General features: G+C 41.7%; 1 protein-coding gene across 2 annotated transcripts in view; it reads left to right on the forward strand.

Moving 5' to 3' along the window:
• Nucleotides 1-16067, forward strand: part of pacs2 (phosphofurin acidic cluster sorting protein 2) — a 50213-nt gene that overhangs the window by 30323 nt on the left and 3823 nt on the right. The window contains exons 2-19 of one of the 2 annotated variants that reach the window (XM_076107818.1): nt 2740-2827; nt 3344-3433; nt 4554-4679; nt 6314-6476; nt 6765-6838; nt 7050-7130; nt 7918-7977; nt 8180-8334; nt 9425-9515; nt 10011-10082; nt 10613-10737; nt 11055-11187; nt 11435-11539; nt 11885-11991; nt 12131-12285; nt 12521-12631; nt 13636-13744; nt 14377-14409. In XM_076107818.1, the coding sequence (XP_075963933.1) occupies nt 2740-2827; nt 3344-3433; nt 4554-4679; nt 6314-6476; nt 6765-6838; nt 7050-7130; nt 7918-7977; nt 8180-8334; nt 9425-9515; nt 10011-10082; nt 10613-10737; nt 11055-11187; nt 11435-11539; nt 11885-11991; nt 12131-12285; nt 12521-12631; nt 13636-13744; nt 14377-14409 (1878 nt within the window). The remainder of the gene's footprint in view (nt 1-2739; nt 2828-3343; nt 3434-4553; nt 4680-6313; nt 6477-6764; nt 6839-7049; nt 7131-7917; nt 7978-8179; nt 8335-9424; nt 9516-10010; nt 10083-10612; nt 10738-11054; nt 11188-11434; nt 11540-11884; nt 11992-12130; nt 12286-12520; nt 12632-13635; nt 13745-14376; nt 14410-16067) is intronic. The other variant, XM_076107819.1, reaches the window with a different exon arrangement.

Raw genomic sequence — 16067 nt, forward strand, 5'->3', positions numbered from 1 at the left:
TACTAAAATGCAAATGAACACATCCCTCCAGTGTAATGGTAATCTAATACACCTGTAAACTGCCTGTTGCCAACTATATAATAAACGTTGTCTTTCTCTCTGTTTAACGGCAGCCAGCAGACGGTGGCAGCAAGTCACCTCTCAAGTCACCGTGTGTGCGACTCGAGTCCCCATCTCTGATCTGTTAGAGAGCAGTGCAAACAAAACCGTCCTGACATTACCCCATCCATCTGTGTCGTCTGTGTATTTGTGGGAGATGATGGATAGACATTAGTGGGTTTTAGCACAAGTTATTCTTCTGCTGGGGGATTTTCACCCTCCGGATTAAAAGATTTGCCGGCCTCCATTTGCATTTGTTCCGAGAAAATGTGTGTGAAGTGTCTTGAATAACTTCTGGGTATGTGTGATTAAGTGTTTGTATACCTACCAAGTGTTTATACTTCAATCTGTCCTTGAAGGCATTTGTGGTGTTGCACTCATTTGTGTGAAGAATGGGGGGGGGAAAAGGGAGAGCTTGAGAGATAAACTCAAACCCCGTCTATTTTCACAAGGCCAATCTTTTGTCTTTTTTTGTGTCAGTAAGTTATCAAAAGTCTGAAAACTGTCGGCTGCAGACCCCACCTGGTCCCGCAGTTGAAAAGCGTGTTTCAGACGCTGTCGGACAATCCACAAGTGCTTTGTTTGAAGTGTACTGACGCTTTGAAAATATGGCAAATCCTTTCAAAAAGCCTTTTTCAATAGAAGATCTGATGAAACCCTGGAAATCAATAGATTTTTTTTACGAGACAAAACAACATTTCTTGGGAAAATGTTACCGGTGTGTCCATAAAAAAAAAAAAAATCCCCCCCACTATCTCAGGATTTTATGTCACCAACCAAAGTGAAATGGGTCAGCACAGATCCTCTTACAAATTAAGTGGTGTTTTATTACAAATATCATTTCAGTGCTGTTCCTTTTGGGCAGATGAGCTGCCGGAGCGCACACACAGCACTTGTATGACAAATCCATTGTGGGGGATAAAAATGTGACTTCTCAGCGGAGCAGTCTGTGTGGCAGATATCATTTGGCCGCCAACGCAAACCAACATCCAGCCACCTAGCATATCTGAAATAGATGGTGCTGTGGGCTCTGGAACCAATGGGGTAGAATACAAAACGCGAGTAACAAGAATGCTGCGTATTGTCTGGGCCAGAGCAGAAGACAATGCCGGCCTTCATTGGCTTGTGTCCATTGTGCTTGAGATTTCTTGGGCTTGGCTGAAGAAGAGAAAGGTCTTCATTCAGCCTGCCGGAGGGGGGGGGCTTCTTCAAACCTGCCATTGTCATCGCTTCTTCTCCCTGCGTCTCGATATTTCGCTGTCTCTCGAGGCTGATTGATGCAGAGACGTGCAGCGTTATGTCACTCAGCAGCACACTGAAAGCCTCTTGACTTGTTAGTGCTGCTGGTTTCTTTAGTTTGGTGCCTCACCTATCCGTCAGTGTTTTGCCCGCCAGTGAAGTTGAATTACACACGGTCAACTCCTCATATTGGATATTGGTGTATTGATGTGGCCTCTCTCCGCTCAGCGCCGACAACGTTTCTTTCTCCTCCGTCACTCGTAGCAGTTTTGAGCCACAACTCTGTGTGACAAGAAACTTTAGCTGTTGAACGACATCCAACGCCGTGTAGCTGTGCCCCTAGAATAATTTAGGAGTGATGTCATTCCACCGTTAAAAAAAGCCCAAGCAGAGCTGGATGATGAATGGAGTGACTGGGCCTCCAGATTGTGAGCCTCTTCAGAGCAGCTTCTCCTGAATGTTTCAGTCAAAGGAACCAAAGACAGCCTCAAAAAAGCCTTTCGTCTTTTGAGGAAGTGTCTCAAAAAATCGTGACAAGCTTGTTAAAGCAGCCCCCCCCCCCCCACACCACCACCACCACCACCACCATGTTGTGCTAACAATGCCCCCCCTTCACGGCTGCTACGCCACCATCCTGCTTCAATGTCTCTATTCAGGCCCGTCTGCTGGACCACTCAGACAAAGTGATGGTAACAGATGATTGAGCTCAGTTCACATTAAGATAGTCTAACAAGTGCAGGAATTTAGAAATGTTTCTGTGGTCTGTGACCAATTCTTCCGCCATCGCTCCAGTGACCAGTTTAGTTTTAGTTTTTTTAAAGGTGGCCTACTGGCTGCCTCATAACCTAAAGGTCATAATGTTTAATTACAATATTGTATAGAAATAAAGAGCCCAGTTCACTCTGGATTTTTAGATATTTCACCATTGAAATATGTTAATATCTCTCTTGTTTCCTTTAATACACAAACGGAAATTCAAAGATAACAGGAAGTTTGTTTACGGATTTAACTGCTGACATTTTACAGTTAGAAAATGAATGTGTCAGTGCTCTCTGTTGGACAAACTACACTACGTAACATCTGAATTACCTCAAAAATACTTTAGGCATTTCTGTCCTTTCATTTCTTTTGATGTATCAGGCTCCACAGATATCAATACATCTGTGATAAGCTATTAATATCAGCCGAGCGAACGCATCAGTCGGCTCTGGTAAAACACATCTGCACAACTGCACAGAAGTGTCAAATTAACACCTGCTGTATTAGTGAGATTATCACACCTGCACATTAAACCTGTTGATTGACTGATGACATGCTGTGTTTGCTTAGTTGTGAACTGTTTAATGCATCCACGGTGTATTTAAAAACACATTTCTTCTGCATCTCTCTCTCTCACTTCAGGTTGTGCAGTCTGACTCTGAAGAAGCTGGTTGTGATGAGGGAACTTGATAAAGAGCTGATCTCTGTGGTCATTGCGGTTAAAATCCAGGTATGTTGCACACAGACAGACATGCACAAACAAACAGCAGTCATAATATGTTCCCCGGTCCTTTAAATCTCAGTCCCTGATGAAGGGCAGAAGAATGAATAATGGTTTATATTTTATTGTTGACCATTTTAAATCCATGTTTTCTTTTTCTACCTTCAAGGCAAGTTGTAAGGCACTTGTTTGAGATGTAATGCAGTATACTGAACATCATATGCAGTTATGTCTTTTGTTTAAGAAATGTCCTCTTGCAACTGTAACCTAACTTTGACAATAATCCAGTTACTGAGCAGAAAATAGGTAAAATGCATCAAACATATACTGTAAAATAGTTTGCTTTGTGAATTTGTACATCATCACTGTGAAGCACATGAGATTTAAATGTTCCACTTGTTTTAATATGTGCGAGTCCTGTTGAGTTATTTATTCCTCGCACTGTTGAAACCCACCAGCAGAGATGCACAATGATTCCAGGGGAAGAGCTCCCACTGAATTAAACACCAACCATTTATTTTACAGGGCTCCAAACGGATCTTGAGGTCCCATGAGATAGTGCTGCCACCCAGTGGGTCTGTGGAGGCTGATCTGGCTCTCACCTTTTCGCTGCAGGTAAAAAACAAAATCCCCACGCTGATGTTCGGTTAAAAATAAACATCGTAGGTTGCTTTAAAAAAACAACAACCATTTAGCAATATGTTTTTGTTCTTTATTTGATGTTTTTTTTTATCTCATTCAGGTGAGAGCTTACAGAGTTAAGTATGTGTGGGATGAGTTTTATTACAGCTGTTGCCATGGCAACCGCTCAAATTTGCATACCAATTTTTGCTGCAACACTGCATCTCCTTTTGTGTGTGCACAAAGGACCACAAGATAAGTGGTAATAATCTATATTTTTGTTATTGCAAATCCATTAAAAAGATCCAAACCGAGAAGGTGCTAGTCACTCTGCTAGTCACTCTGCTAGTCACTCTGCTAGTCACTCGATAGTCACTCTGCCTCACGACTCCTCCACACATCCCTTATTCCCACTGAAGATGTAAATAAAGTCGCAAATAAATACTTTTGTTTTTAAAGAAGGAAGTAATTTCCTCGAAATGGCAGTTTTATAAAAGACATATTTCCTCAATGATCTTCTTCCAGTTCTAACCGTTTTGGTTGCTTCATAAGAGAGATTTCTGTGTTTGTGTTTTTGTCCGTGCTCCTCTCACTGGTTTGAAGTGGGTTTTTCAAAAAGGTGATGTGACATAATTCGCTGCATTAAAAACAAAAACAGACATGAAGGGTTGTGTGCTTATGTTGTCTCTCAGTCAAATCAAGATACAAATAGGTAAAACACACCCTCTTACTTTATTGCTCTTTACTCATGAATATTTAATGTATTACAGAAATACTTTAATTTAAAACCAAGGTTTCATGGACTTAAAGCAGAAGGAGTAAATTGTGTTTTTTTTTTGTTTTTTTTTCGGGGACTATTTTCAGCTCCTGATTTGGTGCTCTGGTTAATATTTACAGCAGCAGTCTGTGAATGTGGGATGTTCATCTTAATGAAGGAACATGTAACAGTGTGTTTAACGTATGTGTTTGTAATAGTTTTTATGCAACAATGGAGCTCTATGGGGAAGAGGAATAAGATATGACACAGGGATATTTATATATATATATGTAAATATTTGTAAAAAGCTACCAGTTCAATTCTAGGTCTTCTTTTTTCCTGTTTCCTCTCCCTCAGTACCCTCACTTCTTAAAACGAGAAGGAAACAAGCTGCAGATCATGCTGCAAAGACGGAAGAGATACAAGAACCGAACTATCTTGGGCTACAAGACTCTGGCAGTGGGATCTATTGATATGGCCGAGGTACAGTTTGACCGCGCTGCAACAAACCTGCGTTCGTGTTCGTGTTGGCTGATGGCGGGTAATATTGTTTGTATGGTGTGTAGAGGATAGCAAGGTCACCTCAGCCACACTTTTCTGTTGAGTCTTGAAGTCTCAGGAGAGGAGAAAGCTCAAAGGTGCATCAGCTCTAACAGGCTGTTAGAGGAAATATAATGAGAAAATGGTTGAAGCTGCAGGTTGACATTAGCAGACTTTGTCCTCCTCATCTTCACCGGGGGATTGGCTGTGCCTCGTGCACTTAACTCGTGGCTCTTTGAAAAGCTGTCTTAAAAAAGTCCTTTTGCCCTTTAATTAGTCTGGAAAATAATAGCTCTATCTTTGAAAGGCTTCAGATAATTTCTCTCCATCTCAGTACAAACCTGCTTTTTGTTTTTTCAACTTCTCCTTAAAGAAGTGAAGAAAGCTCCCTTGTTAAGAAAAAACTCCTCCGTTGTCTGCTTGTTCCTTGTGTTTTAAGTAACCAAGAATACATGAATACAAGACTTCCTTCAGATGAATACCTTAGTGTCGGTGCACATGATGCTCACTCAGGAGTTCGCATGTGGCTCACAAAGCTCAGTGGAGCTTATCAAGGTCACATCTCAGCAGCTGAGGCACGAAAAAGAAAACATTTCGGCACCTGTGAGGAAAAGAAACAAAAAAACAGAGTTGAAGCTACTTTACAACAAGAAAGAAATGGTTCTCACTTTTTCAACTCAAGGATTCAACGAGGCTGTAACACAACATGCCACACAAGATACAGTGTAAACAGCTGAAGGATGACTTGGTCTCGCTGGAGCAGAGAGACTCTTCCAGATTTGAGGCGGTGCTGTCCTGAAGTGACCTGGAGTGTAAAATATGTCCAGCATGAATGACACTCAGTGAACACTGCATAGATGCTGTTGGGCAAAAACACTCACCTGCTTTAGTGGAGCCTCAGTTTTTAAACAGAAGAAAAGACGGTGGGTGGTTCTACTGAGCAGCTCCCAGGTGTGAATGTGTAGGTTTGTGTAGATACGGTAAAAGAAGCAGCCTGTAGTCAAGTAAATGTTACTTTTAGAGTCTCGTATCACAAATCACAAATTTGCTCCACAGCGTACATCATCCTCTGTCCTCAGACCCTCGTTTCAGAGACGTTAAAAACTCCCCCAAAACACCATTTAACAGGGAAAATAAAGAAACCTCGGGAATAGCAACAGATGAGGGATCCCTCTCCCTGGACAGACAGACATGCAATAAATATCATGTGGAGAGAAAAAGATAGATAATATAATGAAAGCATAGGCAATCAGGATGACAACAAATATACACAGAATTTAGGACAACTTTACAGGATTGTCTACTTACGAAAAATGTAACGCACTATCTCTGGGCCTGCAATCCATGATGGTTTATAGAGTTTACTGCAGGAGGAGACCTTCGTATTTCTGCCTTTCATGCATTACATAAGGTCCTAAAACATAGAACTTCAACAGTTTTAATGTCTCTAAAGGGTGGATGCTTCTTGAATTAAAACAACTGAGAAGTGAGCTCAGGTCCCTGAAGTGAAACATTCCTCCCCCTACATTTCCTCCTCTCTCTCATGTTTCTGCCTCTCCTCTCCTCTCTCTCACCAGGTGATGCAGCACCCGACAGAGGGAGGCCAGGTTCTGCCTCTCTGCAGCAACCAGAAAGACCTGCTGGGGAAGGTGGCCGAGATCTGGATCTTTTCTCTGTCCAGTCAGCCAATAGACCACGAGGACGCAGCCCTGCAGGGAGGACAGAAGATCAAATGCTCCGGTACACTTTGCCTCTCATTACCCACGGTGATCCGAGGTTAACGTGGCAGGAAGCCATCGTAATCGCCTAATATGCTCGATGTGCTACGCAGAGCACGGATCAGGCTGTTTTTTCTCTCTCTAAGCGTGCAGAAAGCAATTTAAATTCAGGTAGCATACAGTGCACTGTTTGTACGTCATGTTCATTCAGAGCCATGGCTGCGTGTCAAATTTAAAAGGGTCATTGAAATATGTATGAGGCGTCTTCTTCACTCCGGCCTTTAATCTTCCTACTTGTCCTCCGCTTTAGATAACTACTCAGAGGAAGAGTACGAGAGCTTCTCCTCGGAGCAGGAGGCCAGCGACGACGCCGTGCAGGTTCAGGTGAGTCGGCCTCCACGTCATTGAGGCAAGCAGACTTTTAAGGGTCGTGATGCAATTAGAATCAATTAACCTCATCCTGGTCAAGTCGGCTAATAATTGAGCACATCTGTTCTTGCGCTGCATAATTTGTTTAGTAAAACTTCAAGACAGACAAGTGTAAATAATGTATCGTCAGGCTGAATTTTAACTTCATTTGTGTTTTGTTTTTCAGGATCTGGAGGATGACGAGTACGATGTGAGAAAGCCAAAGAAGCAGAGGAGGTCGATTGTGAGGACCCCCTCCATCACCAGAGTAAGAGACGAGGCCCAGATATAAGATAAAGAAACAATACTTTTGGTTTGAGCACCCCTACCTACAGGGAAAACCAAGACAGCGACTATGCAGTGAACCCACACGGTGACCTTCAGTTTCATGGTGGTAAAACTGGTGGTTTGGCCAATTTCTTGAAAAATGTTCTAGGAAAGTTACTACTTGGCAGCAGAGGTGTGGACTTGAGTCACATGACTTGGACTTCAGTAAAACTCCAGTCACAAATTTGATGACTTTAGATTTGACTTGAATCATTGACTTTTGACTTGACAAAATCCTTAAAGAGTTGCAGCTAGACTTTGATTTTAACACCATTAAGTCATGACTCCACTTGGACTTGAGCCTTTTAATTTGAAAATACTTGATAGCTTCCCACAATCCCAAAGTATGAAATGCATAAATGTATATATAACTACAGTTGAACACTCTTCTAAAATAAACACCACTTATTTACATGTATTCATTCGCAGATGGTCAAGTCATATTGAAACTTTGAAAGAGCTTTAATGCTCCAGTTTGAATGTGTTTTTGCTCGTGAGTGACGTGGCTTCATAGAGCTCAGCAAACAGGAGCAGGAGATGAAAGCCCCAGAAAGCAGATGAGGCACGATGTTGCTTGATTATTGATTTACACGAGCACACGCAGCGAAATCGATACCCTGCCAAAACTGCCGGTAAAATGACTAGAATGAAAGCTGAGAGCGCTGAAGTAAATCATAACTGCTTCTCAGACTGACTGGTGGTTGTGTGTTTGCTCTCCTGTGTTTTAGCAGCAGAACTTTAAGCAGCGCGTGGTGGCTCTTCTGAAGCGCTTCAGAGTTTCAGATGAGGTGAGTGTTTCTGTCTTGTGTGGCCTCTACTGTGGAGCTGCTGAGCTACTAAACATGTTAACGTGTGTGTGTGTGTGTGTGTGTGTGTGTGTGTGTGTGTGTGTGTGTGTGTGTGTGTGTGTGTGTGTGTGTGTGTGTGTGTGTGTGTGTGTGTGTGTGTGTGTGTGTGTGTGTGTGTGTGTGTGTGTGTGTGTGTGTGAAGGTGCTGGACTCGGAGCAGGACCCTGCAGAGCCAACCCCTGAGGTGGAGGAGGAGGACCTGGACCTGGATAGCATAGAGTTTGAGAACCCGAGTGACAGCGGCCCGGAGCTGGACGACGACGACAGCGTCCTCAGCACACCAAAACCCAAACTCAAGTGAGTGTTTCTCACCAGTAATGTTTGTGTTTGTTTGTGAAACACTTAAAGTATACAGTGTAGGGCACTGCAGGCCAAATAATTATGATAATAAAGTAAAAATGCTTCACAAAAAGTCTGAATTGTATTGTAACACTGAAATTCCTAAAAATAGGACCTGCTATTTACTTTCACCTGTAGTTCCTGAATGAAACTGCTCACAACCAGGTCTGTTGATTATCTTTAGTAACCGGGTCATGATTTATGGAAAGAGATATTTCACCACCACAAGCCTTGTTCTATGTAGTCCGATTATATTGGAGAGAAGGCTGACATCTCTACGGCCGATAACTCCAACACTCGGCAACTCGCACTGAAACAATCTAGATTGATAAAAAGCACCACAGGTAAGAGGAAAAATATGTATTTTTGATTTTGGGGTGAGCTGTCCCTTTAAACCCTGCAGCAGACATGTCAGAACCACAGGCTGCTTTCCTTTAAATGTTATGCTTGTTAGTGAAACTGTATTCAGCCAATATGTTGCACTAATGATCTGTGGCAATGACATTTTAATGTCACTGTTTTAAAACAACTTAAAATGCATTGTCAGGGTTTCCTCTAGGTTTTAATACTTTGCAGGGCAGGAAACTCTGTGAAACAACTTTTAGATAATGGGACACTTCATTAAAACATACTTAAACTTAAAAGAGTCCTCCAGCAGTTTAGTTTACCATTTGAATCTATAAAAAAGAGAACAGACTTTTAGTCCCCTGTGTGGGTCACGCTCCATTATAAACTGGATTTTTCTCTTTATTCAATTCTATTGAATTAATCTTATTTAATTAACCTTCCTGTCTTTCTGCCAAGAAAAGTTCCTTGAGCATCGCAGAGGACGTGATACAACTGCATTCATATATAATGCAGGGTGACAAAAAAAAACAAATCAAAGCGTAAAGTGAAAGATTGGTCTTGGTAGAGTTTAGCGTGCCGTCATTGACTGTACATGGTATTTTTTGACCCCGGAGGAGACTCCTCATATCAGTCAATAGTCATGTTGACACAAACTGATTCGCTTTCTGTACTTCAGTCCAGATTGTTTCTTGTGTTTCAGGCCATATTTCGAGGGTCTGTCCCTCTCCAGCTCTCAGACGGAGATCGGCAGCATCCACAGCATCCGGAGCCACCGGGAGCCTCCGAGCCCGGTGAGAGCGAAGTCACTGCGACAGCACAGCGATTAACACAACGTTTGAAACAATCCTGAATGAATTCAGCAGGGATTTCCTTCTGCGTAATTAGAACATGCAACTTCAGTTCATTTCACATGATATCACACTTTGTTTGCCTCCCAAACTGGGTCACTTGTGCCACAATGAAACATCTGGAAGCCGATCAGTGTAACCACTGAACTGCACCGATGGCCGATGAGCAAACGCACTGGAGCAGAAAGACGTCAATTATCCTGCTTAAGGGCGTCTTTTACTGAAGTACAGAAGAGTAAAAGTCAGATTTTCCCATCAGTCCCGCAGGTTTAAACCAGTTATAAAGTGAGTTTGTTTATGAAACTGTCGGGCTTCCTGTTGAACCAACAAACCATCACGTTGACGTTGAATGAAACAATTCTTCATGTGAAATCAAAGTTCCTGGGGCTCCATCCAAACCAGGTGATGTTTATTGTTCTTCTCACCGTCTCATTCCAGATCGACCCGGATAAAACCAAGTGTGCTGGGGCCAAGTTTCCAGAGGACGGTGTGTCTGATAACGTCTCCTTTGTGAGTTTCAACTCTTCAAGCTGCTCAGGAGAGGGTTTTGACTGAATGGCATTGCTAAGCAACAGCTTGGTTTCATGTTTACTACCTGCCAGCTTACCGTGTGTGTGTATATAAATATATATGAGAGAGAGAGAGAGAGAGAGAGAGAGAGAGAGAGAGAGAGAGAGAGAGAGAGAGAGAGAGAGAGAGAGAGAGAGAGAGAGAGAGAGAGAGAGAGAGAGAGAGAGAGAGAGAGAGAGAGAGAGAGAGAGAGAGAGAGAGAGAGAGAGAGAGAGAGAGAGAGAGAGAGAGAGAGAGAGAGAGAGAGAGAGAGAGAGATCTCTTTGCTGTTACTGTTTAAGTGTGCAGAAACCCTGACCCAATTAGAGTAAATCATAATGAGTAACAACTCAAATCCTCAGGGACAGTTGAGACATTTATTGTGTGAACAAGTGTTTGATTTGAAAAGCATAAATACATAAACACGTCTGTCAGCTCTGGAGTCATAAACCCTGCTGCTTGTTTCTCTCTCTCTCTTTGCTTTCTCTCAGGAGCAGCCCGAGGCGGTGACTCCGACCACAGAGCTGGAGATGGACAACATGGACACATTTCTAGAGCGACTGCCACCGAGTGGCAAAATGACCAAGACGGAGTCCCTAATCATTTCATCCAACAGGTAGAAATACATAAACATCAGTAATCCACTCCTTTAAATCATTGATCTACATCTGCAGGATGGTTTTTAAAGCTGACAGAAATTTATTATGGAAAGTCACAGAGAAGAACATGACAGATGTATCACTAGGGTCTTTTAAAAGGGAAAATAGAAAATACATTTTTATTTTTATTGATATGAGTGGTTGTGTTGCTTCCTGTAATCATCTCCTCCAGATCAGAACAGGGTTTATGCTTTGAGTCGTTGACCATTACGTCACAGCCTCTGCTTCTGGCACTCCACTCCTCCACCTCTCTTCCTCTGCTGTTTTTTTTCAGGCAGGAACCGAAGTTGGCAGGGAGGCGAGGCAGGAGCACGTCGCTGAAGGAGCGCCAGCCCAGCAGGATGCAGAACGAGAGAGCCAACAGCCTGGATAACGAGCGGTCCCTGGACACGCGCTGCCACCTACAGGTAGGACGAGGGAACTGCAGGAGAACCCAAAAGATATTGTACTTTCTATGGAACATAAAATACCAGTTATTATCACAAGCGTAGCCTCTTTACGCTCCATGATGTCTTATAGATTCAGCTTAAAACAACTCGGTCACTTTAAAGCTGTGTTTACTCTTTGTTCTTCATTTCATCAAACATATTTTATGGTCCCCTAAATTTTAAAATACGGGTCCTCATTTTAAGGTTTCTTATTTTTCCATCGTAGATTCCAAGAAAGACAGTGTATGACCAACTCAACCACATTCTGGTGTCTGATAACCACCTCCCCGACAGCATCATCCTCATCAACACGTCAGACTGGCAGGGCCAGGTGAGAAACATCTGCACGACGAGCTTGAAATGGCTGCTTTTGTCTTAACACTTGCTTTTCATAACTTACCAGTCGAGCTGTGGGATAGACAATGTTTATCTTAGCATAGACGAGATACAACAAACAACAGTGCAGCACACACAGCGTTAAAAACAGGAATTAAAGATTCAAAAAGCATTGTTGGCATAAGATACAGTACATTAGCAGTAATACACGAAAATCCTGTAAGAGGCAGATATTCCCAAGCAAATTACAAATACCAGTAGACTGGAAAAAAGGGAAAACAAACAAAACTCTCTATAAAATACAACCCTACATCTGATTCTTCCTCTCCTTCCCGCTCAGTATCTCTCAGATATGCTGCAAAACCACCACCTACCCGTGGTCTGCACCTGCACCACGGCCGACATCCAAGCTGCGTTCAACACTATTGTCTCCCGCATACAGAGATTGTAAGTGAACCTCTCACGCGCTGACTTTCTTTGTCTGTCTTTTGCCATCGTGTATTCGCTTTTTCTCACAAAAGCTGTTGACCAAATTTGGTGTTATTGATTGTGAAACTGTACGCCTTCTATTTATTTTATTTCCTAGTTGCAACTGTAACTCCCAGACGCCCATTCCCATAAAGATCGCAGTGGCCGGAGCGCAGCACTACCTCAGTGCTGTTCTGAGGCTTTTTGTGGACCACCTTTCCCATAAGACCCCTGACTGGCTCGGCTACATGAGGTTCCTTATCATCCCTCTTGGTTAGTAGCAGCCTAACGCTACGTTTTTTGTTGTTGTTGTTGTTGTTGTTGTATTTAAAGGTGCTACATATGTTCAAACATGAGTATATGATTGTCAGATTAGAATTCAGCTAAATTAAAATGCTGTAGTTACTGAAAATGGATAAGATAATGGTGGAGACCTGTCTAGTAGTATTAGTGCTTCTCAAAATAATTTAACACTGCTTCTGCAACTGTTTGTGTTTGATTGGTTTAGGTGCACATCCGGTCTCCAAATATCTCGGCACTATTGACTATCGATACAACAGTTTGTTCCAAGATGCTGCCTGGAGGGATTTGTTTCACAAGCCAGAAGCTCCGGTTATTGGTGGGCTCTTAACTTCCTGACCTTTGAATTTGTACAGTTTTTATAAAGTCTTAAAGGAGCAGTGTGTAGGATTTAGTGGCATCGAGCGGTGAGGTTGCAGATTGCAACCACCTGAATACTCCCTCCCTTTCCAACGGTGGCCTCCAGGTAACGTTAAAAACCAGATGGTAACCTCCGGTTCTGAAAAGGGAAGCCAATGTGGAAGAGCCTTAAACTGGCATTCTCTCTACTGGCCATCAGGGGGCGACTCCTCTGTTTGCAAAACATTGTCAGATTGTATAGAAGTCTATGAGAAAATGACTCTTCTCACTTGATTTATTACCTCAGTAAAGATTGTAAACATGGGTTTATGGTCTCAAGCTCTAGTTTCAAGTCTTCTTCAATCCAGCATGATGTTCATTTAGTACATGATGGAACATTTAGAGTAAAATAGACCATAAAGTATGTATTCTTTAGGGTGGGGCTACCTTGTGATTGACCCCTATACTGTGTCTCTCTTTCACGGCTTCACTCCTCCGCAGTCCAAATATGGCGACGGCCAAAATGCCGAACTAAAGGCTTCAAAACTACAAGACCAATGGTTGATGTCTCAACGACTACCTCCTTTTCTTATCAACAGTCTTTGGTAAATAATGCAAAAGGTTCTCTAGAGCCAGCGTTCGGTTTGTCCGTTCTGGGCTACTGTAGAAACATGGAGGTACAACATGGGGGGGGCTCTGTGAAGCGGACCCGCTCCTTATGTTAGATATAAACACCTCATTCTAAGGTAACGAAAACACAACAGTGGTTAGTTTCAGGGGATTATACACGACTGAATATTCTATTCAATTTCTGCCAATAATTCCCCCCAAATCCTACACACGGTTCCTTTAAGAGAGCACCTACAATCAGGAAAAGTGGTCATTTTGAAGGATGAATTTGAACATCTTCATGAATGTTTCTGAGTATTTGTTCATGTTTACAGTCAGCCGTAGAGAATTAATTAACCTCTGCGTCCTGTGCAGCCCAGCAGAACCCAGACGTGGTGTCGAGGGTAACTCAGTACATGGTGGGAGCTAACGGAGCTCATCAGCTTCCCATCGCGGAGGCCATGCTCACCTACAAACAGAAGAGGTATGTTTTCATCCCTCATTTAGTAACCTGAGAACATTTCACACTGAGCTGTACAGCAGTGGGACTTTGAAAGGGTTTTTTGTCAGCTACACTGGAAAAAGCTTGAATTTTTAGTAAAGTGTGGGGGTTTCTTCTAACAGGAAATGCTTCTGATGCAGAGCTTTCAGCAGTTTTTCAAAAGGGGATTGAGTTGAACTGTGAACTCTTTGAACAATTCACGTGATACGTTAGCTGGCTTTCCAAAATACATTTCATACGTTTTTTGCAAATTTTTTAAATTCTGGCAAAATCACAAGTAGACAAGATGTACAAATCACTGCACATTTGCTTGCTTTCAAAATACATTAATCAGCAGGATTTTCAGAACAAAAACATATAATTTTGTTGCAATTTTTACGTTTAGACTTTTCTGTTCTTTTCACGACATTCTGTTCGTTCATTTAAATATATTTTTTAACCCCCTTTTGACAAACAAACTGGAGGTAAAAGTTTCATTAATGTTGTGAAGTTTGTGTTTGTTTGGGAGTGGCGGTGTCTGTCTTTTAAACATCACTGTCTTTCCATCACTGTGTGTGTGAATAACATGTTTTTTTGATCTTTTTGTTACATTTTTTTCTTTTCTTTCTTTGAAGGAAAAAGAGCTTTCATTTTGATTTTGCAGTAAGGTATTGTGGTCGATTGAGTTTCTCATGTAGCCTGGTGATTCATGTGCTTTCTGTGTGTTGGAGCTATTTTTCCCTTGAACTTTTCTCAGCCTTTCTTGGAGCTTGCCACTTTAACGGCTGTCTAAAATCATTCATTTTTTTTTTTTTTCTATTAACAGTTTGAGCCATAAACTTCTCAGATAAGAGCGGCTATCCAGGCCACAGCTCACAGTTGTAACTAACACAAGCACACAGACACAGTTTGGGATTTATTGAACTAATTAAAACTGCGCCGGGGTCAAGTTTTTATTTAGAAAAAAAAAAATGTTTTCAGCCTAGACACAGTGTCATATAGCTACTAAGACACTCTAGCTTTGTCCTTTTTGTCCAGTTGAAATTGTGTTGGGTGCACCAATAACATATTATGTTGTATGAATAAAGAAAACATCATGAAAAAGGTTTTCTTGTAGTTAATCAGTGTCACATTGTTTCAATATATTAAAATCAGCTAAAAGTCAATCCCCACCCTTTTAGATAATCAGTGTTGACATTTATTCAAACTTTAACATGACATGTTTTCAACTTGGTTTCAATGTCAGGCTTCAATTCAATACTTCTGCCTGACAAAATTTGATTTAAATATATTTTGCTGGGAAGCTGCAGCCAACAGCTAAGTATGACAACTGGAAACAGCTGGCCTGAGTCTGTCCAAAGGTATCAAAAACGTCTAAAACTCACGAGATAAAAGCAGTTTATAGTTTTATGGGGAGTTATATATGTGTTTGACTATTTCACTGTCATCTGCCGTGAAACGTGTTTTTCAGATTCTGCATTTTGGCAGATTTTGGACAGAGCCAGGCTAGCTGTTTCCCTTTTTTTTTTACACTCTTTATGCTAAGCTAAGCTAACCTGCTCCTGGCTGTAGCTTCATATTTACCGTACAGACAGTGAGAATGATAAAGGTACGACATGATAGCCCATGAATAAAATCAATCATCAATCTTTCCATCTAACGCACAGGGAAGAGAGAAAATAAGCGTTTTTCCCAAAATGTTGAACTGCATACAATGCTTCATGCAGAAGTTGTATGCACATTTTCCAAACGATGAGTTTGTAGTCTCAATCCATCATCTGTGTGCTCTTGTTGTGAAGATTATTATTGTTGTCATTAATGACCATCAAAGAAAGACAATCCTTACTCCTCCAAACAGTCTTCATTGATAAGATATCAGAGGACTGAAGAGTAAAATGCGCTGATAAAGTGGCAAGAGACCAAATCCCATCAGCTCTGTGTTCCCTCTTTTTCTTCCTCTCTGCTGCTTCTCATCGTGATTTTGGCCGTCCATGTCTGTCTGTTATTGTTCAGTTAGAAGTAGAAAACCTGCACACAACGTCAAATTGTGATTAACACTTTTTTTTTGAATGACGAACCTGAATCAGGATCGACATTTAAGTTACTTGTTTGGGTCAATGTAGTAACGTCACCATCAAATGAACAACTGTACTGTCCTCAGTGCTAAAGGGCCTGTTTTAAAATGATATTAATAGCTTTAAATATATATTCAATGACAAAATTGTACGCTCAATGTCTATTTTTAGCAGGTGGAACTACCTGTTGTTTTTCACATCAGATATTAAGCTGAAAAAAGTACTTTGTTACAGAAAAAAAGACTTAAAAT

Source organism: Anarhichas minor, unplaced genomic scaffold (assembly GCF_050575085.1).
Source record: "Anarhichas minor isolate MPS153535 unplaced genomic scaffold, ASM5057508v1 ptg000040l, whole genome shotgun sequence".
NCBI classification, from domain to species: Eukaryota; Metazoa; Chordata; class Actinopteri; order Perciformes; family Anarhichadidae; genus Anarhichas; species Anarhichas minor.